Source organism: Monodelphis domestica, chromosome 7 (assembly GCF_027887165.1).
Source record: "Monodelphis domestica isolate mMonDom1 chromosome 7, mMonDom1.pri, whole genome shotgun sequence".
NCBI lineage: Eukaryota > Metazoa > Chordata > Mammalia > Didelphimorphia > Didelphidae > Monodelphis > Monodelphis domestica.
The window spans coordinates 97,499,604-97,527,277 of NC_077233.1; the positions used below are offsets into that span (position 1 = coordinate 97,499,604).

The 27,674-nt window shown below is 43.7% G+C and overlaps 1 protein-coding gene across 7 annotated transcripts in view; it reads left to right on the forward strand.

Moving 5' to 3' along the window:
• Positions 1–27,674, forward strand: part of NBEAL2 (neurobeachin like 2) — a 151,083-nt gene that overhangs the window by 52,490 nt on the left and 70,919 nt on the right. For all 7 annotated transcript variants that reach the window (XM_056805190.1, XM_056805188.1, XM_007499727.3 and 4 more), the window contains exons 2-6: positions 11,911–11,999; positions 12,947–13,096; positions 15,259–15,340; positions 16,268–16,395; positions 18,237–18,319. In XM_056805190.1, coding sequence (XP_056661168.1) covers positions 11,911–11,999; positions 12,947–13,096; positions 15,259–15,340; positions 16,268–16,395; positions 18,237–18,319 — 532 coding nt within the window. The remainder of the gene's footprint in view (positions 1–11,910; positions 12,000–12,946; positions 13,097–15,258; positions 15,341–16,267; positions 16,396–18,236; positions 18,320–27,674) is intronic.

Genomic DNA, 27,674 nt, shown 5'->3' on the forward strand with positions numbered 1-27,674 from the left:
GAAGACTTCTCTTCTGGATGTGTGATTCCATGCATTGGTGAGGGAATAGGTGAGTGAATGACTTTGTCAGGAGTGCATGAAAGAACGTGATAGATAATAAGGTTGGAAAGATAGATTGAGGCCAGATTGGGCCATTTTCTCTCAAATCAATAGGGTTTATTGAGCAAGAGAGTACCATATGTTTTAGGACTATCACTTCAACAACTAGGTGGTGAATGTATTGAAGAAGGGAGACAGTAGAGGCAGAGAGACAAATTAGGAAGGTATTTTTTTTCCTAAGCTTTAATTTTTAATTTAGCACTTTCAAAAAATCAATTAATTATTTTAAATAAAATTTTCATGATTATATCATTCATGTTCTTTCCCTTCCTTTTCTCTCTCCACTCTCGGTTCTGACAAGCAATTCTACTGGGTTATTACATGTATTATCACTCAAAACCTATTTCCATATTATTCATTTTTGTAATAGAGTAATCTTTTAAAAACCAAAACTCCAAATCCCATACCCATAAAAACAATGATAAATCATATGTTTTTCTTCTGCTTTTTTACTCCACAGTCCTTTTGATGTGGATAGCATTCTTTCTCCTAAGTCCTTCAGGATTGTCCTGGATCATTGCATTGCTATTAGTAGCAAATTCAATTACATTTGACCGTTCCTCAGTGTTTTGGTTTCTGTGTACAATGTTCTCCTGGTTCTGCTCTTTTCACTCTGCATCAGTTTGTGGAGGTCTTTCCAGTTTGTATAGAAATCAAGCAGTTTATCATTCCTTAAAGCACAATAGTATTCCATCACCATCTTATACCACAATTTGTTCAGCCATTCCCCAACTGAGGAACATCCCCTCATTTTAGGAAACTATTTTAAGAGCCTAATTTAGAGGTGATGAAGTTCTGAAACAGGGCAAAGGTTGTAGGATTAGAAAGGAAAGGATATATGGAATAGATGTTGTGGAGGTAAGAAATGACAAGATTCAGGGACTGATTGGATATAGTGGGTGAGGGGAAGTGAGAAATCGAGGATGACACTAAGGTAGTGAATCTCATGTTGCAAACAATATTCCTAACAAGTTGTAGCCCTGTCTTCATTTGGAGACTTCTTTTGACAGAGAACTCTACTTTATAGCTTAGGATAATTGGGGAGGAGAAGGAAATGCCTAAATGAGTGAGAAAGGAAGGCATCAGACTCATCATGTAATAATAATCATAATTATAATATTAGTGATAATAATTGACATTTATAAGCCACTCACAGAATTGTAGAATTTAAGTTTTGGAAGGGACATCAGAGGTCATCTCATCCATTCTGTCCCTAAACAAATGTACCCAGTAAATGGATGATCCAGCCTTCACCTCCAATGAAAAGAAAATACTAATTCTGGAGGTGGTTCTTTGCTCTACTTGTTAGGAATTTTTCTTACTTCAAGCCTAACATTGCCTCTCTTCATTTCTACACATTTTTCCTTATGCCTTTTAGGACCAAGTAGCTTTAGCAGATCAAATCAGGAGGAATCTCACAACACAGAATCAGGAGGTAGTAGAGCAAGTCAAACCATTCCATCACCTAGGCTGACCTTTCTCTTCCTTCCTTCCTTCCTTCCTTCCTTCCTTCCTTCCTTCCTTCCTTCCTTCCTTCCTTCCTTCCTTCCTTCCTTCCTTCCTTCCTTCCTTCCTTCCTCCCTTCCTTCCTCCCTCCCTTCCTCCCTTCCTTCCTCCCTTCCTCCCTTCCTCTCTCTTTCTCTCTTTCTCTCTTTCTTTCTCTCTTTCTTTCTTTCTTTCTTTCTTTCTTTCTTTCTTTCTTTCTTTCTTTCTTTCTTTCTTTCTTTCTTTCTTTCTTTCTTTCTTTCTTTCTTTCTTTCTTTCTTTCTTTCTTTCTTTCTTTCTTTCTTTCTTTCTTTCTTTCTTTCTTTCTCTCTCTCTCTCTCTCTCTCTCTCTCTTTCTTTCTTTCTTTCTTTCTTTCTTTCTCTCTTTCTTTCTTTCTTTCTCTCTTTCTTTCTTTCTCTCTTTCTCTCTCTCTAACCTAAGCCTAAGAGCAATTGGAATGCCAATACCCTCCCACCACCATCATGCTTCTAGTTCAGACCCCCACAACCTTCAAGTCTAGAGGCAACCCTTATGGAAATTCAAACTGGCAACTGTTTCCCTGGGTGCTGGATCTCAACAAATGGTCCCAAATCAGAAATAGATGCAATTTTATCAGTGGAAACAGCATTGAAGAGGACAATAACCACCAGGTTTGCATCTATACCCTAAGGCTCGTGGGACCTTTCCATCTCACTTAACATTAAAACCTTTTTTGTATATTGTCTCTCCCATTAGAATTTTAGTTCCTTCAGAGTGGGGAATGTCTTGATTTTCTTGTTCCCCAGAACTTAAGTAAAGTGCTTTGCACATAGTAAGTGCTTAATAAGTATTTTCATTCATTGCTAGATTGTGGAATTTCAGAACTGGAAGATACTTTAGAACATAGAATGTAGAATGTTTTATTCTGGGCTCTTTTTCTCTTTTTTTTTCTATATGTCTTCTCATCAATCTCATCAGCTACCATGGGTTCAATTATTATCTCTCTGCAGATGACTCCTTGATTTCTATGCCCAGCTCTGCCTATTGGACAGTTCTACCTAGATGTTCCATAAATTCCACTGGTATCTCAAACTAAGCATGCCTAAAATGGAATCATTATCTTCTTACTGAAGTCCACCTCTCCTCTAAACTCCATTTCTTTTGGTGGCACCTCTGTCCTTGAGATAAAATTGAAATAATGTATATAAAGTACATTGCAAACCTTAAAGTGAAACATAAATGTTATTGTTGTTATTATCCTCCTCCTTTCAGTAACTCGGACTCCAAACCTTGCTGTGTTTACCTTCCTCGATGCCATTTCCTGCATCATCTCTTTCTTTCCACTCAGCCTCTACCCTCCTAATCTCTCTGCCTAGACCATTGCAACAGTGTTCTAGTTAATCTTACTGCTTCCATTCTCTCTCCTTACCCCCATTCTACTCTAAGCCATCCTCTCTACCTGCCAAATCAATATTCCTAAAACAGATGTCTTAGCCCCACTCAGATCTTCAGGGGCTCCCTAATGCCTCTAAGATGACATGCAGAATCCTTAGTCTGGTGTTTAAAGGTGTTCCAATTTGCCTTTCATCTGACTTTTCAGGTTTATTTTACTTGTTCCCTTTTATGCATTTTTTGTATAAACCAGCCTACTAGATATTCTCCAGATATAACTCCCCATCTTTTGCACAGCTGCATTCCCATCATTTCTGGAATATATGTCCTCCCTGCCCTATCTTGGAATACCTAACTTCTTTCAAGACATTGTTTTTTTCATCATCCATAGTGCAGTCTCTCTATGTCTCTGTCTCTCCTCTCCCTCCTTCCTTCTTTCTCTCCTCTCCTTCCTCCCTCTCCCTTCTTCTCCCTCTCCCTCTCTCTCCCCCCCTCTTTCTCTACCTCTCTCCTCTCCCCTTTTCTCCTTCTCTCCCTCCCTCTCTCTCCCTTTCCCTTACCTCTCCCCCATATACTTTGAATTTACTTATCTGGGTACATCTTATATCCACTCAGTGACATGTGAACTGCTTGAAGTCAGGAACTATTTTCTTTTTGTCTCTATAGTTCTGACACCAGTTCCATTGCCTTGCAGGTTATCTGTAGGTATTTAATAAATAAATGCTTTTGAAATTGAATTGAACATAGGATATATGAATTGGGAAAGATCTTAGAACACAGATGTCAGAACTGGAGGAAAGCATAATGACTGATGTTTATATGAAGCTTTAAGGTTTACAAAGTTCTTTACATAATTTTCTTATTTGATCCTGTAAACACAGAGTATTTTAAAACATAAGGTCAGAGTTAGAAGAGCCCTTAGAATGTAGAATATCAGAATAAGAAGAGATTTTAAAATCCTAGTATCCAACTATCTTATTTTATATTTATGGAGCCTGAGATTGGGAGTGGGGTAGGGAACATGACTTGACAAGGGCACATTAGCCATTGAGTTCAATTGTATGGATAAGGACCAGTCCAGGACTCTTTCCACTATCCCATGATGTGTCATACTTACTGGACAGGAAATCAGGGTGGAGAGATGATGATGCAGATTACCCCGTTTTCCCTCTAGGGTTTCCCTCTAGTGTTCATCAGTGGGTACAAGACAGAATTTGAGTTTCCAAAAGGATAGAATGGGTGGATGGTGTTTGGCCCAGGGAGATCTCATGGAAACAGTGCCTGGTGGGAGACCAGGGAAGGTAGAGCAAGTCAGACACTCAGTGTGCCTGCTGAGAGACCTCAGGTTGGGACACCCAGGGCACCAAGCCCGGCTACCTCACCCAGGCACCCAGGCACCCAGGCCCGCCCGGTGACTCATTCTTCAGCTGTCAGACAGGCCCTTCCGGGGTGGGCAACAGCTCTGGAAGATGTGTGAGTGTGTGCATATCTCTGGTTCACACATTTGTAAGTACATGTGTGTTTACATGCATTTACATCATATGAACAAGAGTTAATTTCTGAGGCCAGATTTGAATATCTCCAGGTCTGCCTCTCAATCTGCTCAGCTGCTCCCCTCACAAACTCTTTACAAAGACAGGGCTTTGTTTTGCTTTCCAAAATTGAGCCTCCTTTATCTTAATCCAGGCTGGAAGGGCAGTGGCCATTCAGACCTGGTTCTACTCCTGATCTGCATGACCTTGGCTGGTTCTCCCCTCTTTCAGCAGCCTGGTGGCTGTGCCCAGGGGGGCTTCTTATGTGGGTGCAAGGCTTTGTCTGGGCACCTGATTGACTTGACCCTTACTGGAGCTGAGATCTCCCAAGTTCAAATGATCTACTAGCCTCAGCTTTCCCCAGAGCAAGGATTACAGGCATGGGCCAACATGCCCAGCCAGGAAAGCACTTTGTCAGTATGGTGCAATGGAAGGAATTCTGCACTTGGGATCAGGAAACCCAAGGTTTTTCTTCCTGCTTTGACACTTCCTAGCTGTGAGATCTTGGGCAATTCCCTTCCCTTCTCTGAGCCTGGGTTTCTTCATCTGTAAAATAGAGATGAAACTTTTCTTACAGAGCTTTTGGGAGGAAAGGCAAGTGCTACAGAAATGGAAGGCATTAGTATTACTAGGGTCTGTACATGTTTATGGGCTCACACACCTATATGTTGATATGTAGTAAGTTGTGAATGTTGTGTTAGGATGTCTTGTGCACATAAGTGCATGGGGGCAACCAGGTGTACCAGTTTTGGGTGAGTTTGCAGTACGGTTGCTGGGGTGCCCCTCTGCTAACCCAGCCCAGATCCAGACGCTGTTTGGCAGCTAGAGGAGACAGTGACTTTGTGGGACTATGATGTTTTTTCTGGATCAGAGAGCTGCAAACTTTTCTCTACCCTTTGTTGGCCCTGGGGTGGTGGTGAGGACATTGAGCTGTTTTTGTGGTGGTCGAGACTTGTGAGAAATAAGGGAAAAGAGGTTTTCTTTTACCAAGATCGGAGGGAAGCTGGGAGCAACCGTAACCCCTTCTGGAGAAGAGAGAAAGGTAGCCAGGGGTCATAGGAAGAATACCTCTATGACTTAAAGTCAGTGACCTGGGTTTTACTCCCAACTAGGCCACTAGTTGACAAGTTAGTCTTGGGCAATTCACTTCCTTTTCTAGGCTTTAGTTTCTTCCTCCTTAAAATGAGTGTTGGACTAAATAATAATCATAATAGGTAACATCTAGTGCTTTAAGCTTTGCAAATATTACTTCATTTTTATCCTTACAACTACTCTGATTGGTAGGTGCTATTATTACCCCTGTTTTGTAGATGAAGAAACTGAGACTGATAAGAATTAAGTGACTTTCCCAGTTTCACATTAAGTGACTTTCCCAGTTTCACACTAAGTAAGTAGTAAGGGTCTGAGGCTGGATTTGAACTCAGGTTTTCCTGACTACAAGAGTAGCATTCTCTGTGTTATAAGGTCCCTGACATTCTGTGTTCTAAAGTCATTTGCAGGTGTGGAATTCTAAAGCAAAAAACACAAACTGTGTCTGAAAGAGAGGCAAGCCCTAGAAGTGATAGCACTGGGAACACTCGCAGATGACAGGGGTGTTCTCCACTGTGGGAGTTCTTTCTCTTGGGGGTCCTGACTCCTTCCCATCTAATAGATTTATTTTTCCATTTTGCAGTTAGACATGACCAGCAATGCACAGCCTGTGGTTGCTGCCTCTTAGGCTCATTCCCTCTTTCTTCCAGCCCATTCTTCCACCTCACCCCATCTCCCTAGCCATAGAATGTCAGAGCTGGGAGAGTTCAAATCCAAGAATCCCATTGAGAGTTGGAAGGGAACTTCAAGGGCATTTAATCCATCTCCCATATTTTATAGTTGAGAAAACTGGGACCAAGAGAAGTCAGTGATTTGTCTAGGTTCACCCAGGCAGTTAGTAAGTGGCAGAGATGGAATTTTAACCCTGGTTCCATTTCTTGATTCCAAAGCCAGCACTAGCACCATACCTGCCTCTCTTCAGAGACTGTCTAGTCCATCTTCCTCATTTTATTTTTTTAAACCCTTACCTTCCGTCTTGGAATCAATACTGTATATTAGTTCCAAGGCAGAAGAGTAGTCAGGGCCTAGGCAATGGGGGTTAAGGGACTTGCCCAGGGTCACACAGCTGGGAAGTGTCTGAGGCCAGATTTGAACCCAGGACCTCCCATCTCTAGGCCTGACTTTCAATCCACTGAGCTACCCAGCTGCTCCCTTTCTTTCTCATTTTAGAGCTGAATTAACTTAGACTCAGAGGTTTAATGACTTACCCAACCATACATAGTCAACAGTAGAGATGAGATTGAACCTAAATCTCCTAACTCCCAGCTCATTGCTCTTTCTATCCCACCATATTTCCTTCTCCTATATTTTCACCCCTCTTCTGAGGCCTTTCCCTCAGCCCATAAATTTTATCCATTACCTGTGACTCCCCCTAAGGACCCTGAGATGATCGGGAAGCTCATTTCCCCCTTCCACCTATACCCCCAGACACCGCAATGCAAGGCAAGTTGGGAAAAAGGGAAGGGAAGGGGGGAGGATACCTTCTGAGCTTGTTTGGGGATGCCTGTTCCTGAGGGCCCCACCTCCCTCCTCCCCATCCCCTGCGGTCTGGGGCCCAGGCCCCCTCCCCCAGAGAGGAAGCTGACTCTCTCCCCAACCCTGACTCTGCGTTTCCTGCCACTAGACCGGTGAGGGCGGGGGTAAGGGGAGGGAGAGTGGGGATATGAGGCCTGCATGGCCCTTGCTTCCCCTTTGCACAAGACTTGATCTTCTCTCAGAGCCAGGCCCCCACTCTCCTATTCTTCTCACCCTCTCTTTCTTGCTCCTACCCCGGAGCTCAGCCTCTGCCTCATGGATACTTCTCAGAGCTATTGGTACCCATCCCACTCCATGGAGCCGACCTGGGGGATGGGGGTCCAGGTAACTGGGGACAGCGGCAGGGATAGGGGGCTTGGTGGGCAAAGGATGCTCAGGTCAGCAGAAGGGGAAGAGCCCTAAGGAGGTGGGCACGAAGGAGCTCAGGGTTTCGGGGAGAGGGTACGATTCTGGGAGTCCTGGATTCCTGGGTGTCATTCAACCAACAATCTTAGACTGTCAGTGTATGTAAGTTCCTTGTGGAAATTAAAAAGGTAGCCCTGGAGGAATGGGTACTCTCTCTGGGGGAAGAGAGACGCAAGTGGGACCCCTTGTATCTTTAGTGTCTTCTTTGGGGTGGGGGTGGGGTGTTTGTGTCTGGATGCCCGAGTCTGTGTACATCCGCATGCTGTTTCTCTTGGAGGGTACCTGCAAGAATCGGTGTTTGAGTGAGTGAGTTGTGTATACCTGTGAATTTCACTGTCTGTATATATGGGCTCTTGGCCATTTGGATGGGCACGTTTGTCTGGACATCTCTAGATCTCTTAGCGACAGAACTGTGTGTGGGCTACATAAGTGTATGTTTCATTTCATAGGGATTATAGGTTTTAGAGGGTGAAGGGCTCTTAGGAACTACTGAGTCCAACCCCTCCCTTGACAAGGAGGAAACTGAAGCCAGGAGAGAGGAAGCGTACACACCACCTGCTCCTTCCCAACAGCAAAGCAAAGCAGAACCCGCGTTGTGCAAGGAGGGGCAATAAGCCACAAACATGAGGCGCCATGACCTGCGGGCACACACCCTGGCATGGGCACATGAGCTCATCTACATGGATGGATGTGGAGATGATCCCACACTCTGCATAGAGAAATTCAGCACTGCCATCCCAGCTGACCTTCCTTGGGTTGTCAAGTGGAGCTTAGAGTTATTGGAGACTCCAGATCATCTCAGTTAGAGGTTCTCAGTGCTAGAGCCCCAGTCTAGAGGTCCCTGAGACCTTTTCAGGAATCCAAGATATAAATACCAATACGGGTAACCCACAGAAACAAAAGTTCTTGTGGGGATCCTAAATCATTTTACTGCAGAGTGTACATTCTCACCCTATCTTGTGTTCTCTCTTCTCAATGAATTTGCACTTCTACCTCCTCAAAAACGCCACTCCCCCAGCGGTTGTCCCAGTGTCTCAGTGCCCATTCTTCTCAATTTCCCTCACTCTTTTTATCTGTGCCTTTGCCTGGTAGAGATACCCTTCTTAGCAGCTGTGTCCCTTTCCTTGATGTTTGTTCAACTCATCCTGAAGTTTTGCCACCAGCATGTCTGGATAGCCTAAAGTGGCTATGGAGAGTCCCATTTGGGCTGATGTAGCTGGGTAGAGCTGCTCTTTGTTGATCCTCATGTATTCTTCATTCATTTCTTCATTCATTCCAAACAAGTCTGTCTGTATGGATGCCCCCAAGTGCATAGCCCTGCTCTGGGCTCCCCTTTAGAGGATACTGAAGGAGAAATGTATTGCGATGGTGCTCCCAACCCAGTCAGGCATTGCACATGCTCCAGGCTCCCATACATGCAAAGATAACTAATAATAAACACAAAACCATTGAGAATAGGACCTTGATGGATCTGGAAATCAGAAAATCTGGCTTGGAGTCTCTCTCTTTGCCACTTGCTAGCTTTGTGATCTTGGGCAAGTAACTTCCCTTCTTGTCTGGACCTCACTTTTCTTATCTATAGAATGGAGAGAGAAATGTCTGCATTTCCCAACTCACAGGGCAGTGAGGATCCAGTGTGCTGATGCAGATAAAGAGGAAGCTTTTTTTATAAGCCATGAAGTGCTTGAGAGAGGTCAGTCCCTTTGCCATGCCAGGGAGAGTTCACTGGGCTGCGGTGGTCTGGGAATGCTTCCTGGAACTGACAGAGTTTGAGTGAGCCACTGAAAGATTTGATGGGATTTAGAGAGACAAGTGCATTGGCATCAAATTCAAATAGAAATAAAAGCCATTAGTTGGTACAGGATCTCTGTGGGCCACATATTGACTTAATTTTAAAATGCAGTTATCTAGATTTTATTATATTTTTATTAATTTTGTTAAATATTTCCCAATTCCATTTTAATCTGTTTCTGCCCTTGGGGTAGAGTGTTTAACATTTCTGCTGTAGTGGAAGGAAAGCAGTGCTCTTAGCATTAGGAAACCTGCTCTCTCCAATCTTAGCCCTGGTACTGCCCAGATTTGAGATTCTAGACAAGTCAATTAACTTCTCTAAGCCTTAGTTTCCTCCTCTGTAAAATGAGGAAAACAATATTCACACTGTTCACCCTATAGGATTATTGGGAATAATGTGCTTAGTACATTTTTAAATGCTGTGGAAATGAAATTATTTTTATTTTGGCTTTGTGTGTTGGTGTAAGGAGAGGGGAGACTAGAGGTGGGCATCTACCTGATAATGGGTACACTCCCTTGTACCTATCCATGACGTTGAAATCTCTATTCTGGCCTGGCACTGCATGGTGACACTGAACATAAATCTCAGCATAATGACTTGGGGTCTGATGTTATGTGTCTGGGGGAATCAGAGAGGGGAAAACTGAGAGCAGCATTGGGGCCATCCCTTGTTAAATGGGGATGGCTTTTCTTTGGTTTTCTGTACCCTTCTTTGGGAACATTGGTGCCTTCATGCTGTATGGGGACCACATAATGATCTTTTCTCATGTAAGCAGTGCCTACTGCCCCTGATCTTCTTTTCATTATTGAAACTCCAGAGGATAGCTACTCAGTGGATTGAGAAACAGACTAGAGACAGGAGGTTCTGGGTTCAAATCTGGCCTCAGATACTTCCCAGTTGTGTGACCCTGGGCAAGTCACTTAACTCCTATTGCCTAGCCCTTACCACTTTTCTGCCTTGGAGCCAATACACAGTATTGAGTCTAAGGCAAGAAGGTAAGGGTTAAAAAAAAAAGAAAAGAAATGAGGGCCAAAACCAGGCTGAAACCAGAGGTGGAGATAAAAAAAAATGGTTGGATTAGAGACATGTTAGGGGACAGTAATGTAATAGATACAGAGCTGTAAGAGACCTTAGAGACTGTTAAATCCAACCTCTTCATTTTACAGATGACAAAACTGAGGCACAGAAAGAAGAGGCTCATCTGAGGTCATACAAGTAGTAAGTCCCTGTGCTGGGATTTAAATTCAGATTCTCTGATTCCAGATCCAGGGCTGTGTACATGACAGCATGATGCTTTCTTTGGACTTGCCAATTGATTAGGCATAAAGGGCTAGGAGGAGAGAAGAGTCACAGCTTCTCTGAGGTTACAAATCTGGGATAAGACTCAGTGGCTGCCCTTAGAGAGTTTATATTTTAGTTAAGAAGCTAAGATACATAAAGAAATAAGTCATGCACGGCATCCTATGCGAAGCCCAGAAAGAAAGGAGAGGTACAAAGAAAGAATTGTTAGATTTAGAGGTGGGGGAGATGAATTCCAGATGGGGGCCTATTGGGGAAGGCCATTTGAGTTGAGCCTTGAAGGATAGGTAGGACTGAGACAAGTAGGGGCTGGAAGAGGGACAGAAAGTGCTGGACTTATTCCGGGAACAGGGAAGAGAGACTAGTTTAAACGGAGCGTAGGGTTAGTGAAGGGGAAAAGTGGGAGAGAAGGCTGGAATGGTTAGTAATGGTTAGGCTCTAGAGGGGCTTAAATCCTGGGATAAGAAGGCAGAACCTTACCCCACAGACCATAGGAAGTCATTCAGGGAGTTTGAGCAGAGTTGGAATCAGAGCTGTGTTGTAGGAAGAGCAGATGGGTGCTGTAGGCAAGATGGATTAGGGAGTGGAGGAGGGGGACCAGACTTTGGGGTCAATTTCAAGCTGAGGACCATGGCACCTAGATGGGTAGAGGACAGAAGTCTTGGGGGGGCAAGGGAGCCCTCACCTTCCATGGGTGTAAAGGATCCTTCTGTCTAAATTCAATCTCTCCCTCCAAGAAGCTTACATTCTACCAGGGAACACAATTTTTGCATGTAGAAATACAATATTGGGAGTATTTCCCTTTTCTAATGTGCTTTCACAATTATGACTTTAAAAAATAACCTCCATTTCTTTTTTCTTTTCCTATAATGTACCTGTATTATGTATAGTAGCATCATTTGCCCCATTTTACACATGAAAAAATTATGGCAGTCTTCAGCTAGTTAGTGTCAAGATTTGAACCCAGATTTCTTTTTTTTTTTTAACCCTTACCTTCTGTTATAGAATCAATACTGTACATTAGTTCCGAGGCAGAAGAGTGGTAATGGCTAGGCAATGTGGATAAGTGACTTGTTCAGGGTCACACAGCTAAGCATCTGTGGCCATAATTGAACCTAGGACCTCCCATCTCTAAGCCACCCAACTGCCCCCCTGAATCCAGATTCCTTGACTCCAAGTTCAATGTTCTTGATCCTAAACTGCACAATGGACAGGTCCATAGGAGAGCCTGGAGCATCTGGTGCCTGTAGTTGTCTTCCCACAGAAACCTCACCAAGTCCTGGACCTTGTGTTTCTTGCAGAAGGACCTGAGCTACCTGCACCAGTGGCTGGAAGCATTCGTCACTAGCTTTGAGAAGGTCATTGCGGTGCATTCCCTGGAGCCTCGAAGGTGAGGAGTGGGGGGATAAGGAGCCCAGGGCACAGACCCAATCCTGGTGCCTCCTAGGTGTGGCTAGGGATAAAGTGGGTAGAGAGTGCTGAGCTGCAGGAGATTCACCCCAACATGGAAGTACATAAAAACACACATAAACACGTGTCCCCTGACAGTGACTTGATCTCCCCAATCTTCAAATCCGCACTATATTCTCTGCCATTCAAGCCCTCTTCTCTGGGGTTTTCTTTTCTCTATGCATTCCAAGCTAGTTCATATTAAGGAGAAACCTGAAGATAAGAAGTCCTGGGTTCAACTCCAGCCTCAGACACTTCCTAGTTGTATGACCCTGAGTGAGTCACTTAACACCCATTATCTAGCCCTTAATGCTCTTCTGCCATAGAACCCATACTCAGTATGGATTCCAAGACAGAAGGTAAGGGTTTAAAAAGGGAAAAAAAAGAGAGGATTAAGAGGAGACCTTTTTTACTCATCTAGGCAGCTAGGTGGTTTAGTGTTTTAGAGTGCTGAGCCTGGAATCAAGAAGAACTGAATGCAAATCCAGCCGCAGACACTTACTAGCTGTGTGACCCCAGGCAAGTCACTTAATCTCTATTTGCCACAGTTAAACAACAAAAATGGGTCTAAACCAGCACCTGCCATCCAGGGTTTTGTGAGGATCAAATTGTGAGCTAGTATTTGTAAAGGACTCAGCGCAGTTGCTGGCACATAGTAAGGGCTGTGTAAATACTGGCTTTAATTTAGTGTTGTGATTGTTGTTATCATTTTTACTCCATATCCTCTCAGCTCCTGTGCCCCTCGGGAGTAGCTCCCAATGGAGATACTCCTAACTGAGGGAGAGAGGAGGGTGACTTTGGGGTGGACCATGTGGGTGTGTCTTTGGTGATAAAGATCTGAAGGAGGGAGCCAAGTTCTCTGTGATTGATCCCTTTTTTCTACCTCAGGCCAGAAGAGGCAACATCTGAGATTCCCCTCCTACCCCAGAATGTACTGCAAGTCCTGGGGCAGCAGCTGGGGCTATGTGCCGAGTGCCTGGGAGAAGCCAACCTGACTCAAGCCTTGCTTCTCCTTAAGTTCTTCATCATCATCTGCAGGTAGGCACACCCAGGTGTTGGGCTAGAAGAAGAGCGGGATGCATCAAGGGCCCCCTCTGAGACCCTCGCTTTTCCTCACTATAAAATGGAGATGTTTGTCATATTACACTGCATGGACTCAAGGACCACTTCTGCTTGAAAGGGTCCAACTAATTTTGTCATTCTTTAAGGTTTCATTGTCTGCTGTATGACCCTGGCTAAGCCATTCTTCTTTCTGAGTCTCAGTTTCCTCATCTAAGGTGGGAGAAGAGGTGGGATGTCTTTTCTAGCTCAAACATTCTGAGATTCTAGGGAGGAAAATTCCCCTCTTTGGCTTCCTCTTTTGTCTCCCTTGCTGCTTTCCCCTGTGTCTTAGAGGGGCTTATTTTTTCACTCCCCCCTCGTGTTGGCTGCTCCTTGCACCCAGAATTCTTTCTTCTGAGGAATTTGGGATTCTTCTAGGTCAGTTCAATTCAGTAAACATTTATAAGCAGACCCTGTTATGGGTGTATGTGTGTGCCTGCACACATGGATGACACATACATACCCACAATGCAGCATTGCATGCAACACACTTAATACAATATACACCCCAAGCAGAGCCCAGCCAAATAATTTTTTAAAATCTTATTCTAGCTTAGAATCAATACCAAGAACCAGTTCCAAGGCAGAAGAGCAGTAAGGGCAAGACAATTGAGGTTAAGTGACTTGCCCAGAGTAACATAGCTAAGAGGCCAGATTTGAACCTAGAACCTCCCATTTTTAATGGCACTCTATCCACTGGGCCACCTCCCTGCCCCCAGCCAAATAGTTTTGCTGAGAGTCAGGAGTCAAGCTGAGAAGGCAGTGCTGTGAATTCTATAGATCTCCTCAATGAGCCAGAAAGATATGAGGGTGGCAGAAAAAAATGAGGTTCTTTACTATCCCTGGGAACTGAAATCTGGGTCAGCAGGTGAGTAGACTGACTAGGAAGATGGGAAGAATCCAGGTTACAAAAATCTTTGAATGCTGGAGGACTTTCTGTTTGATTCTAAGAGGTAAATAGGAAGCCTCTAGAGCTCAGGGAGCAGGGAAGGAGGGTTATGTGGTCAGACCCACACTTTAGAAACATCATCTTGATGGTTGGATGAACAGAGAATGGATTAAAGAGAGGAGAGACTTGAGGTTTGGAGATTAATTAAAAGGTCTTGCTACAGTCCAGGGGGAGAGTGATGATAGGAGCGTGAATTAGTGTTGTGGCTCTGTGTGTGTGTGTGCAGAGAAAAGAGGATGTAGCTAGTGATGCTGGGAAGGTAGAGAAGCAACAAGTTTTGGCAACAGTCTGGATATCCTGTTTTTGAGGGTCCTTATAAGGACCTTTATCCCTTTTCTATGGAGGAGAAAACTGAGGTGCCCACAGATGAAGTGATTTATTTTCCTTAGGTCATACAGCTAGTAAGTGAAGCTGGATCTCCCGACTGCCAATTCAGGGCTTTTCCCATTGTTCCACACAGCTTCTCAGGGGATACCCAAAGTGATTTGGGGTTGAGATTAGTAGAGCCAAAGCAGTCTGAAATCCTTCTTGTGTTCTCATCCTTGGTACCTCAAGTGGACCAGGGCCGGGCGTGAACTGATCTATCTCCTTCACATCCTCTCCCTCCCTCAAATGATTCCTAATAACTCATGTTAGGGGGAGGTGAGAGGGAAGAGGGAGAAAGACTACTTTATACTAAGGGAGAGAAGAAGCCTTTTTTCTTTCCTTCTCATTTCTAGCTATACCTCTCCTCTTCTCTTTTCCCTTACACCTACCTTCCCCATCACTCTGGAGGACGAGAGACTCTATTTAAAGGATACCAGAGTGATTGCCTTTTGCCAAGATGTGTTTGTGTCTCTTTGTGTGTTGATATGTATTTGGGCTAAGCTCACTTTGTGCCATCATCTGCCCATGCCCATTATTTCCTTCTGTGCCCTTATGTGTGTGTATTTGTGTTTCTGTATTCAGATGGTTCCACCAGATCTTTCTGTTATTGTGTCATTGTGGATTCAATCACATACTCATTATCAGGGGCAGGGTGTGTGTGTGTGTGTGTGTGTGTGCACGCACACGCCTGCACGCGCTTACACCCTGGGGAAAGCACTCAGGATGCCACCTACAAGCCTTCCTCTGAATTCTTAATCACCTCCCCCTTCCTTCATCCTTGCAGGAACCTAGAGAATGTCCAGGCAGACACAACTCCCATCTTCATCCCCCCTGTGATAACGATGCTGGGGGCCTGCAACACAGAGGTGAGGTTCTCTGGGTAGGGGCTGAGATTGAGGGCCCTTCCCCATATTGGGAGACTCAAGGTGAACAGCTCCTGCCACCTTCTTCTGGGTGTCTTCTCTTTAGTGGCTGGTTTTCAGTCCCTGACCCAGAAGGGCAGGGAGTCTTTGAGCTGGAATCCTTTCCAAATCTACAGTCTTCACTATTGAGGGTGGGGGGCAGACACCGCTGTGAGGATCATTCAGGGTATCTTGTCATCCCTACTCTTTTGTGAGTGTGAATCTTTAAGAATGTGCATGTGCTTGAGTATTGGTGACAGTGGGTATATGTCAGAAAATATCTGCCCTGGTAGAGAGTTTCTTCTCTCTGGAAGTTCCCCATTTCCATTAAGTCACAGATCTGGTCCCAAAAAGAGTGTATGTGCAGTTGTGTTTGTGGATGTCTGTGAATATGTGTCTGAACCCTGAAAGTCCCTAAATGTATTATGGGCTGAAAACCCAGCCAGAGCAGGTTGTATGCTCCCTGTGCTCAGCCCAGTACTGAACTGTGAAGGGAGACAATGGGAGGAGATCCGACCCTTGAAGGATCCATTTGCCTGGACCAGCCTTACCCAGACCAGAGAATATGGAAAATATCACAAGGCTGTTTGGTGACCTTACTTAGTTCTGTTCAGTGGGACTCTGTTGCCTTCCTGATTCCCTCCTTGATTTTTTTTAAACCCTTACCTTCTGCTTTAGAATCAATACTAACAATCAGTTCTAAGGCAGAAGAATGGTTAGGACTAGGCAAATTGTGTTTAAATGACTTGCCCAGGGTCACATAGCTAGGAAGTATCTGAAACCAGATTTGAACCCAAGACCTCCCTTCTCCAGACCTGGCTCTCTAGTCACTGAGTCACCTAAGTGCTCTCCTACTTGACTTCTTAATCATCATTTCTCTTCCATTTCCAGCTAAAGAAAGGTGCCCAGGCCCCTGACAGACCCTGCAAGTCTCAGCTGGAGAGTGTGGCCCTCCATGCCCTCCATCTTCTGGAGTGCCTTTTTGATCCCTATCAGACCTGGAGACGGCAGCTGAGTGGGTAAGAATGGCAGGGAAGGGGGGGAAGACTATGGAGGATATGTATGTAGAGTAGAGGGGTAGAGGCAATCCGAAAGGATCTAGTCCCTTTCCCCTACACAATACTGTGCTGGACCTTTGTTGGAGGTGAGGGGTGGAAGGTTGGTGGAATACAAGGAGAGTACAGCACCCTTGGATTCAGGGAGTACCAGCTCCGCTTGGGGACACCAGCCAGGTAGAGAAAACCAATGATAAACTTGCATTGTGTGCCCAGTGCCTAAAGAGGGGCCAGAGACACCAAAGTACTAGAAGAATTCAGAGACAGAAGAGTCACTGTGGGCTGGAGGCAGAGAAGGAAGGCTCTCCCTAGAGCAGCATTGTTCAAGTGCCCAGAGGGCAAATTCGCTGTCCATGAGCCCCCAATTACCTGAGAGAGCTGAGGGAGGAAGTGCTTGCTTTGGGTGGCTGGACAGGGGCAGGGCATGCAAAAAATGTCCTTGGGCAAGGGAAGAGGGGGAATGGAGCAGCTCTCAATCATGAAACAAAACAAAACGTTTATTGAGCATTTGCTATGTAGGAAACATTGCTCAACTCTGGGGGAAAGTACAAAAAGTTTAGATAAGGAACAGTCCCTGCCCCCATGGAGATCCTAATCTAGTGAGGGGATAAGACACTAATGCAGATACTTATCACATGCAACATTACATACATGTAATGTGGAGAGAGCAGCAAAGCAATATTTGAGGTCTGAAGGGGAATCTCTGATAGAGGATGGGGAGACATTGAGCAAGCTTCCCCAGAAGGGCATCCTCCAAGATGAGCTTTAGAATCTATGTAGGATCTCAGTGGGCGAAAAGGGAAAGGAAGGAAGACATTTCGGATAGAGAGAGAACAGCTTGGGCAGGAAAGCCAAGAGGTTGCATATTTAGGAGAAAGATTGGTTTGGTTAAAGTACAGAGCATGTGAAGTGAACTCCAGCTTTGCTCAGGAGCCCGCAAATGTCACTATAGCTTTTTGAGCAAAATAGCTGCAGACAGGATGAATTCTGAATTCCAGAAAGATGACATTAGGTAGATCTGAGATTAGATTGGAGGGAGTGAAGGCAGGAAGACACTATTACAGTAATCTTGGAGGGATAGATGGTTAGGAAGACCTTGGTAACACCCCTGAACACTAAGGCAGTGCTGTGCAAATTGTAGGCACTTAATAGATGTTTATTAGATGACTTGCTGACTTATTGACTGGTTGAATGAATAACCCAGACCTTGAAGGAAGGCATGCTAGGTGAGTGGAATGTTGTCAGCAAAGATCTGATGTGGAGAATGAGCATGCTATGGTCAGTGCGCGGTGAGACAGGGAAGTAACCAGTCTGGCGACAGGGGGATGTACGCATGGAAGGAGGCTGATGGAAAACCTTGAATTCCAGGATGAGGAGTTTGGCTTTCAGGGCTTGGCCTTGGGGAGTTGGAGCATATAAATAAAGACAGAATATATCTTTATCTCTTTTTTTGAGGAGTGGGAGTAGAGAAGGTGTGATAAACATCTGTTGTAAAGGGAGCCGTTGAGGCTTGGTTATCATCTCCATCCCCACTTCAATCACAGTGGATCCCCTGGAGGAGGTGGCTTCTTTGAGGTGTTTTCTAAGATGGGACAATCACTGATATGCCTGACTGATTATTTCTGCAACTCTAGTTGGTGGATGGTGGGGGGCAGATATTTGAGACAGACCAAAAGGTTCAGGAAATCAGGGGCAATGGGTAGGCAGGCAGTGTTCTTGAGGGGCCCCTGGCACCCTATCTGCAACCACAGTCCCTTCTCCCAACCCTCAACTTCAGGGGCTCCTTCCTTCCTCCCTTCCTTTAGGGAAGTTGTAAGCCCCAAGGAGAAAAGCAAATACAAGTTTGCTCCAGCAGCTCTGCCAAAGGACTTCAGCACCTTCTTTCAAGGTGAGTCTGATATTTTTTTCTTCTCTTTTTCTCTATTCTCTCCTGCTGGGGGGGGAGGGGGGGCAGCCAGTGACACAGTAGATATAGCTCTGAACCTGGAGTTAGGAAGGCCCTGAGATCAAATCTGCCTTAAACTACTTATTGTTGTGTGACCTTGAGCAGGTCACTTAACCTCTGACAACCTCAGTTTCCTCCACTGTAAAGTTGGCCTTAATAAATACTTGTTCCTTTCCCTTTCTCCTCTCATTTATCTGCCATTCATTCATTCATTTAATAAAGTCTTGGGATTTGGAACTGGACGGGACTCTAGTGATCACTGGGTCCAAACCTCTCACTTTACAGAGAAAGAAACTAAGACCCAGAAATTCAGGTGTTATGCTAAACACTTTTCAGATATCAAATTTGATCCACCCTGGTTATTGTTGTCTCCATTTTACAGTCAAGGAAATTAAGGCAGAGAGGTTAAATGATTTGCCTGAGGTCATACAACTGGTTAGGAAGGGGGAAGAAGGAGAAGTAATTTTCCAAGAAATTTCCTAGAGGTAAGAAATAACAGATGTAGGATTTGAACTCAGGTCACCTGACTCCAAATCTGGTGTTTTTGCCCTTTATAGCACTCTGGTCAAAGAGTCATCTTAAAGAAATCTGTCATAATAGTCCTATTCATAGATGACATTTCTATGGCTGGATGGTTTACAGCATGCTTTTCCTCCAGACCTCCCTTGAGATGGGAAGCACAAGGGTGATATTCCCCATTTTGCCAATGAGGAAGTTGCAAAGGGGAAGTTACATATCCATGGTCAAGTCATGGCAAGTAAGTGACAGATTTGAACCCAGGTCATGGAATTATAGAATCTTGAACTTGGAAGGGCCCTCAGAGGCCATTGTCATCACACTTTAGGAAGTGCTTCAAATTTTACAAAGGGCTTTCCTCCCAACAACCCTTGGAGGCAGGTACCATGAGCGATATGAGCCCCATTTTATAAGTGAGAAAACTGGTACCCAATGAGAAGAAGCGATTGGTTGTCCTTCCATCCAACCCCTCCCTGAGCAAGAATCCTCTCTTTCTGGTCAATCAATAAACATTGGTTAAGCCCCTACTATGAGCTGGGTAATGGCCCCTCGAAGAGAGGAATGAAGCAGGAACTGACCTCAGGGAGCTTAGGTTCCTTTGGAGGAGACTCCATACAAAATAAATGCAAGGTAATTGGGGGACACAACTGAATGAACAATAATGAATTAGGGGTGATTGGGAGAAGCAACTGGGGGGTCAGAAATGGGTAAACATGGAGGGTGGCGCTTTGAACTGAGTTTTAAAGGAATTCCAGCATTCTAGGAGGTGGAAAGGAAAGAGTCAGTGTCTCTAGGAATGAGGAGCAGCCAGCCAGTGTGAAGACATGGAGAGACTGCATGTAAGGAGTAGTAGAAAGATGGCCATTTGGGCTGGACCGAAGAGTACATAAAGGGAAATAATGTATAATAGAGCTAGAGGGTTTGGGACCAGTTAGAAGGCTATTGTAGTATGGAGGTCCCTGCAAGAGGTGACGAGGACCTTAACCAGGATGTGACTGTGTAATTGGAGATGAGGGGGACGTGGATGAGAGATGTTGTTGAGATAGACATGCTAACGGCTAGCAACAGATTAGATATGTGGGATGGCTGCAAATGAGGAATCAAGGAGGGCTCTGAGGTTGCAGACCTCATGATACAAGCACCATTCATGACAAATGGTCATCTGGTCTCCTCATTTGGAGGCTTCCAGTGACTGTAAACTACTTGTCAAGGCAGTCTGTTCTATGTTTGCAGAACTCTCAGTGATTGAAAGTTTTTCCTTATCCTCTGATAAACTCTCCTCTGGAACTCCCTCTGCCAATTCCTTTTTCTGTTTTGTTTATTTTCCTGTTGGTTTTGTTCAACTCAGAAAGAGGGGAATATTAAAGTCTCCTACTGTTATTGTCTTACTGCGGTTTGGTTAATTTTTCCATTAGGACTTTACTGCCTGTTCCATTTGGTGCAAATGAGATTAATATTCATAATGGGTTGCTTTCTCTGGTTCCTTCTTCTTAGAACCATGTCATTTCCTTATTTATTCCTCTTAATAGAGTGTATTTTTGTTTTTGCTTCATTTAATAGACAACAAACATTTATGGACCTCCTACTATGTTCCAGGTACAATTCCTGGCAGTGCAAAGAAAGGCAAAACCAGTCCCTCAAAGAGGAACTCACAGTTTATTGGAGGAGACAAATAAGATGTTTATGAAACATGTACAAATAAGGACATATTGGAGATGATCTTAGAGGGGAGCCACTAGCATTTAAGGGGTACAAGGAAAGACTTCTTGCAGATGGTGAAATTTTAACTAGGATCTGAAGGAAATGTAGGGAAGCCAGCGGTTGTACTGAGGGGGGAGAGAGTTCTAGGCATGGGGGATTGTTGGTGACAATTCCCAGAGCTAAAGGGCAAATAGGTGACTCGGTGGATAGAGCTCCAAGCCTGGAGACAGGAGGTTCAATATTCAGTTCTGGCCTCAGACACTGTCTAACTGTGTGGCCCTGGAAAAGTCACTTAACCCCCATTGCCTAGCCCTTACTGCTCTTCTGTCTTGCAACCAATAGTTAGTATCAGTTTTGAGTCAGAAGTTAAAAGTTAAAAAAAAAAAGGGAAAAGATAAAACCTCCCAGAGCTAAGTGATGGAGTGTATTGTGCAATGAACATTGAGGAAGTCATGTCCCTGGATCACCTTGGATGTGGAAGGGACTAAGGTATAAGAACACTGGAAAGGTAAGAGTGGAGCAGAGAAGGAAGGGCTTTAAAGCCAAATAGGCAACACGATTGGAACTCCTGTTCTGATGCATTCACCGGATGCATGGTGAATTTTGTCCCAGTCTTGAATTTGTTTTATTCATATCTTTGCTTTTTTAAAGTGTTTCTTGTAAGCAGCAGATTGTAGGTTTTTTTGTTTTCTTAATCTTTCTGCCACCTTTAGTCAATGCTGTCTATTGCTTCCAAGGCAGAAGAGCAGTAAGGGGTAGGCAATGGGGGTGAAGTGACTTGGCCAGGGTCAAAACAGTTAGAGGCTGGATCTGAATCCAGGACCTCTCATTTCTAATCATGGCTTTCTATCCACTGGACCACCTACCTGTGCCTCTGCCACTTTTAAAAAATTCTTTAATATTTAAAATTGATAGGTTTATGTTTTCTTCCACTTGTATCTCTTTTTTAAAAGAATTTTTAAATGTTTCAGTTCCTCTTTTAAATCAGACTTTGTTCCTATAATTCATTGAATAGAGCATAGAGTTGAGGGTGAATAAAATAAGATAATATTGGAAAGGCAAGTCAACCCTAGACAATGACAGATCTTGAATGCCAGGCAAAGTAGTTTGGGTTTTCCTCAAGCAATGTGGAACCTCTGGAGATTTTGCAACAAAAGTGTGATGTGGTTCAGAGCTAGGTATAAGTAGTAATTTGACAGTGTGAGGAGTGAATTAGAGAGGAGGGCTGCAATAAGACTTAGGAGACCACTGAACTATTTTAGACTGGTGTTAATGAAGGCCTTAACAACAGTGGTCTCATTAAGAATAGATGTGAGAGAAATCGAAGAGGTGAGAACTTGAAAATTGATGAAATAGGAGAGGCAAGCTAGTGGAACAATTCATGGAATCTTGAGTAAAGGAACCTCAGAGATTTCTAATCCAACACACACCTGAACAATGAATCTTTTCTTTACCATTTTTATTAACATCTTGGATAAAGATAGATAGCCAACTTATGGCATTTGCAGATGACTCAGCCAGGAGGTATCAATGGCACCTTAGTGCAAGAGGAGGAGAATAAGTATTTATGTAGTGTCTCCTTTGTGCCAGGCACTATGCTAAGAGCTTTACAAATATTATCTCATTTGCTCCTCACAATAGCCCTGCAAGGTAGCTGCTATTATTTTACAGTTGAGGAAATGGAATCATGGGAAGTTGGTTGGATGGAGGTATCACAGATAGAAGGTCAAATCAAAAGGAGTGTAGCTTTGTAGAGAAAGAGAAAAGTTTTGTTTGTGGAGTTTGGGGTGTTGTTAAAACATCCAGGTGGAGCTGTTCTTATAGTAGATCCAGGAATGGAGCTTGAGAGAGAAATCAAGATGAGAGAGACAGACAGACAGATAGACCTCCCAAGACTATAGGGAAGATATAAGGAACTTAGAGATGGGGAAAGGTCTTTATGAACTGTGAAGTGCTGTATAGATGTTAGAAGAGAGCACCTGTCAAACCTGGCTTTTCTTCCAGTCTTCTCAATCTAATAAAATTTTATTTCATAAGCATTTATTAAGTACTTAACTGTGCAATAATTGAACTCTTATTGTCTGCACTGTTCTCATATCTGTGTTCCACTTAGCTTTGATAGGCTTGCTAGGGGTTCCCAGACTGGAAGGGAAAAGGAGGATATGTGAGAGGGGAAGTTCCTTGAAAGAGAAAGGAGGGATTCTTCGAAAGAGAGAGGGGAGATTCCAGTTGTATATAAGGACAGCTGCTAAGTCAGCACTTGCTGGGGGTGTTGGGACTTCCCCTGCTACTCAGCCTGGTTCACTGGTGTCATCAGCAGGAATGGGAGGGGGGGACTATGCCAAAGGAAAGAAGCCAAAAGGAGATGATTCTCCTTCCCTTCCCTCCCTGCGTTAATTCAGAAAAAACAGGCACAGACATAGAATGAGGGAAGGGATATGTAAATATATGTGTGTCCTGATCTTGAGGAACTGCATTTTGTCATGCGTAGAGGAAAGAGAGTCTGTGGGTGTAACAGGAAATTCAATGATTTCTCATATCCACTTTTATTTATGTCCTACCTGAATTAATATTTGTATGTGTGTATTATGGTGGGGAGCCTTTTTATAAAATCATATGTTTAAAGCTATAAGTGACATTAGAGGCCACTTAGCCCAACCTTCCTATTTTACAGATAAGAAAACCGAGGCTCAGAGAAGTTAAGGTCATATAGCTAGTAGGTGGCACAACTGGAATTTGAACCTTGATCCTGTGACTCTAAAGCTAGTGTTGCTTTCTGCTTTGTTATTTTTGTTCATTGATTTCAGTCATTACTGACTTTTTGTGGCCCCATTTAGGGTTTCCTTGGCAAGGATATCGAAGTAGTTTGCCATTTCCTTCTCCAGTTAATTTTACATATGAGGAAACTGAGGCAGAGAGGTTTAATTAAGTCTCTTGCCCAGAGTCACACAGATTTGAGCTCAGATCTTCCTGACTGCAGGCTTGGTACTCCATCCACTGTACTGCCTAGCAGCTCTAGCTTTCCATTGGGGTACACACATGCATCTTTTTTTGTTTATTCCTGTGGCTGTGTGTTGATTCTTTCTAACTTTGTGTGTGTCCTCATGTCTGTCCATCTTTGTACGTGTGTATGTATGTATATACATGTGTTTCTCTGTTATATTCTTGTCTCCTAGATGATGTCTCAGGGACATCCTTCAGGTCGTGTATGTCTGTAATTCTGTTTGACCCCTCCACTGTGTGTCTTCATGAATGTTTCTGGTGTGTTTGTTGGGTTTGGTGTATCACTGAGTGGTGAAGGACCTTAGAGGTAGTCATATCTACCCTATAGACACAGGCAGAGGAGGTCGACAATATTACATGATAAATACTCCAGAGGGTATCGAAATGTTCAGTACAGAAATTCCTACAAAAACATCTTCATTTGGGGAGAGGGGGCAGGAAATGCAGCTAGGTAGCCTAGGAGATTGAGAGCCAGACCTGGAGATGGGAAGTCCTGGGTTCAAATCTGCCCTCAGACACTTCCCAGCTGTGGGGCCTTGGACAAAGTCACTTAACCCCCATTGCCTAGACCTTACCACTCTTCTCCCTTTAAATAATTCTTAGTATTGATTCTAAGATAGAAGGTAAAGGAGAAAGGAAGAAACAGAAAAAAAAGAGAGAGAAAGAAAGAAAGGAAGGAAGAAGCTGAGAAACAGAAAGAAAGAGAGGGAGAGAGAAAAAAAGAAAGAAAGAAATGCTTTCAGCTGTAAGTTAGTGAAAATAAAAATAATCTTTTTCCCTGCCCAAATCCTCTGGCCCCTTTGGGTTACCCAATTTAAAAGCCCCCTATCTTGCCCTTCCCCTTTTATCATGGAGACAAGTGACTTGCCCAGAGTCATAGAGGAAATAATAGCAGAACTGGGCTTCAGATTCTATCCCCTGACTCCAAATTGCAGTGTTTTTGTAGACATGTGGGCTTTTATATATTGTTTCTTTATGGGTGGGTATACTCTGTGAGTATGCACATTTGTGCTATATCGGGCTCCTTGTTTCCCTTTTCTAATCTCCCTCAGACAGTTTCATTGGTAGGGTAGATGAAAGCTACTTCTTTCCTACAGTCTTCCCCACAAAGCTACCTTAAAGACAGCACTCCCTTCATCTCACTTTCCTGGGTCCTGTGTGGATGGTGGCAGCATCTGGAGGACCTGCCCTGGGTCACTAGCTTGGAGTACTTTATTATCAGAACTCTTCCTCTTCTCCTTTTCCATCCACACATCCCAGAGCCCAAGCTTTTCATGGGGAGAATTTCAGGATCAGAAGAGACAGGGACCTGTTTGGAGTCTGAGGATAAACTTAGCTTTCAGTTCTTAACATGGGATCTATGAATTCAGTTTAAAAAATATTTTGTTAATTGTATTTCCATATATAAATGGTTTCCTTTTTGATCCTATATCTTATCACTCTAATAATATTATTCTGAGGAAACACTCATACACTTCATTAGATTTCTCCAGGAGTGTGGGACACTAAAAAGGTTAAGACCCTACCTAAATCGGTTTAGATCTAGAAAGGGCTTTGCCAGTCATCCAAACCGATCTCCTCCTTTTTATACATAATAACAATTGTTTGGTCATTTTTCAGTTGTGTCCAACTCTTTGTGATCCCTTTGGAGTTTTCTTACCAAAGATACTGCTAAGGTTTGCCATTTCTTCCTCCAGGTCATTTTACAGATGAGGAAACTGAGGCAAACAAGGTTAAGTGACTTGTCCAGGATCATATAGCCAGTGTCTAAGGCCAGATTTGAACTCAAGAAGATGAGTCTTCCTGACTCCAAGCCTGGCAATCTAACCATTGTGCTACCAGCTGTCCCATGATAGCAATAATGATAATAATAATTAACATTTACATAGCTCTTCCAATTTTGCAAAGCTCATTCTATTCTTTACCTTATTTGAGTCTCACATCAAGCCTGTGAGGTAGGTAATACAATACTATGATCCCCATTTTATAGATGAAGAAATTGAGGCTCAGAGTAGTCAAGTGACTTGCCTAGGGTCCCATACCTAATAAGTATCTGAGGAAGATAGGGAAACAAAGGCACAGAGATGGGAAGCAAATGGCCCAGGTAAAACAAATTTCTTCATTTTTATGACATTTGTATAAATAGCATTTCAAACTATTGCCATCAGAGATACACAATTATCAGTTAACTTGCACAATTCTCTCAGCATTTCTAGGACCTTCAGCTTCCTGTGTTTGAGTTGTTTGGCCATCTTCATTTCTGGCAGAGTAGTTCCCACCCTTATTGGCATCAGCCTTTTCCTCCTCTCTTTTAGTAGCAGAGGCAATCAGTTAATTAGCATTTATTATGTGCCAAGTACTGTGCTAAGTGCTAGGAGTACAAATGGAAGTAGAAAGAGAGTCCTTGCTCTCAATAAGTGTACTCTTAGGTTCCTCAGCTTTGGACCTGAAGTGAAAGGAAAATGGGCTGGACTTGTGGCAGAAGAGCTAAATTCTATTTCTGACTCTTCTGCTACTTAGATCAGAGTGACCACAGGCAACTCACTTCACTTGTGTGTTTGAAAAGATGCCTAAGAGCCACAGTTTAAGAAGGATGTTGCTAGGGCACCTAGGTAGTACAGGGGATAGAGTGTCAGGCTTGGAGTCGGGAGGACCTGGGTTCGATTATAGCCTGAGATACTTCCTAGCTGTGTGACCCTGGGCAAGTCATGTAACCCCTTTTGCCTAGCCCTTGCCATTCAGTCTTAAAATTCTCACTAAGACAGAAAGTAAGGTTTTTTTTTTTTTAAGGAAGAAAGGTCATTGATAAACTGGAGAGGGTCCAGAAGGCAACCAGGATTGGGAAGGACTTTGAAATCATGTCCGTGAGGGTTGGTTAAAATGACTGGAGATGTTTAGCTTGGAAAAAAGCCTTTGGGGTGTATCTGCCAGCTGTCTTCAAGTAATATAAAGGGCTGTCATGTGGAAAAGAGACTAGACTTGTTTTGTTGGTCCCCAAGCACAGAACTGGGAGCACTGAGTGAGGCAGGAGGGGACTTGCAAAGAGGTAAATATAGTCATGATGTCAGAAAAAAACCCCTAATAATTAGAGCTGCCCAGAAGGATACAAGCTGCCTCAGGAGGTGGGAGATTTCCCTCTTTCTTAGAGGCTCTAGAGGAAAGATGGTGAGTTAGGATGGAAGTTTCCCTTGGGTATGGATTAAATGCGAGGATAACTGAAATTGTCATTTCCAATGTCCTTTTCAACCGTAAAATTATGATTCTGAGGCACAAAGTGCTTTTTTTTCAGCTCCTGGTGCTCAGGTTTTGATACCAGAGGAACAAAAATACTTTTTTTTTAAGGAAAACTAAAGAATAATTGGGAGCTGGGCACCTTCCCTGACCAACCCCCAGGATTTTCTTTGTAGCCTTTAGATAGGTTCAGTCATTAGGAGCTGAAACAGTAACACCATACAGATTGTGTGAGCACATATTAGGCACTTATTAATGTTTGTTGACTTGAATTGGGGGAAAAACCCCTAAAAGTCCTGTATGTGGCCGTTATGTTTTCATTTTGAGAAAAATGGGGTCTCCAGCGGGAAGGGAGCAGGAAATCCCCCAGCATCCCCAACAGGTGGCTGGAGACTGAGAATATAAAGGAAATTTGCATCTGAGACTTTACTCTGAGTGAGACTGAGGCCAATTGAAATGTCTTCATTACCTCTCAAAGGATAGGGGAGAACCAGGAGATGCCTCAAGGTACGATGGGGCCCAGAAGAGCCCTCTTATACCTAGGAGTTTAGGTAGAGGCTGAGAGATACTGTCCCCCTCATTTATTCCCCTGTGTTCCCTAGTCTCCTCCATCAGATATGGTCCCTTAAGAGCAGAACCTCATCTTCCCCACCAGACTTGAGGGAGGAGATCCTGGGAAGCTCTTTTTTTTTAGAGGGGAGATATTATTTTACATAGAAACTGTTAGGTCTCATGATATGGCCCCTGGGAGTTACAGCCAGCCAGGTTAGGAAAAGAGAAGGGGAGACAATTCTCAACAGAGAGAAAAGACCTTGTTTGTCTGGCCCTTGGCTTTGGTCTCAGCCCC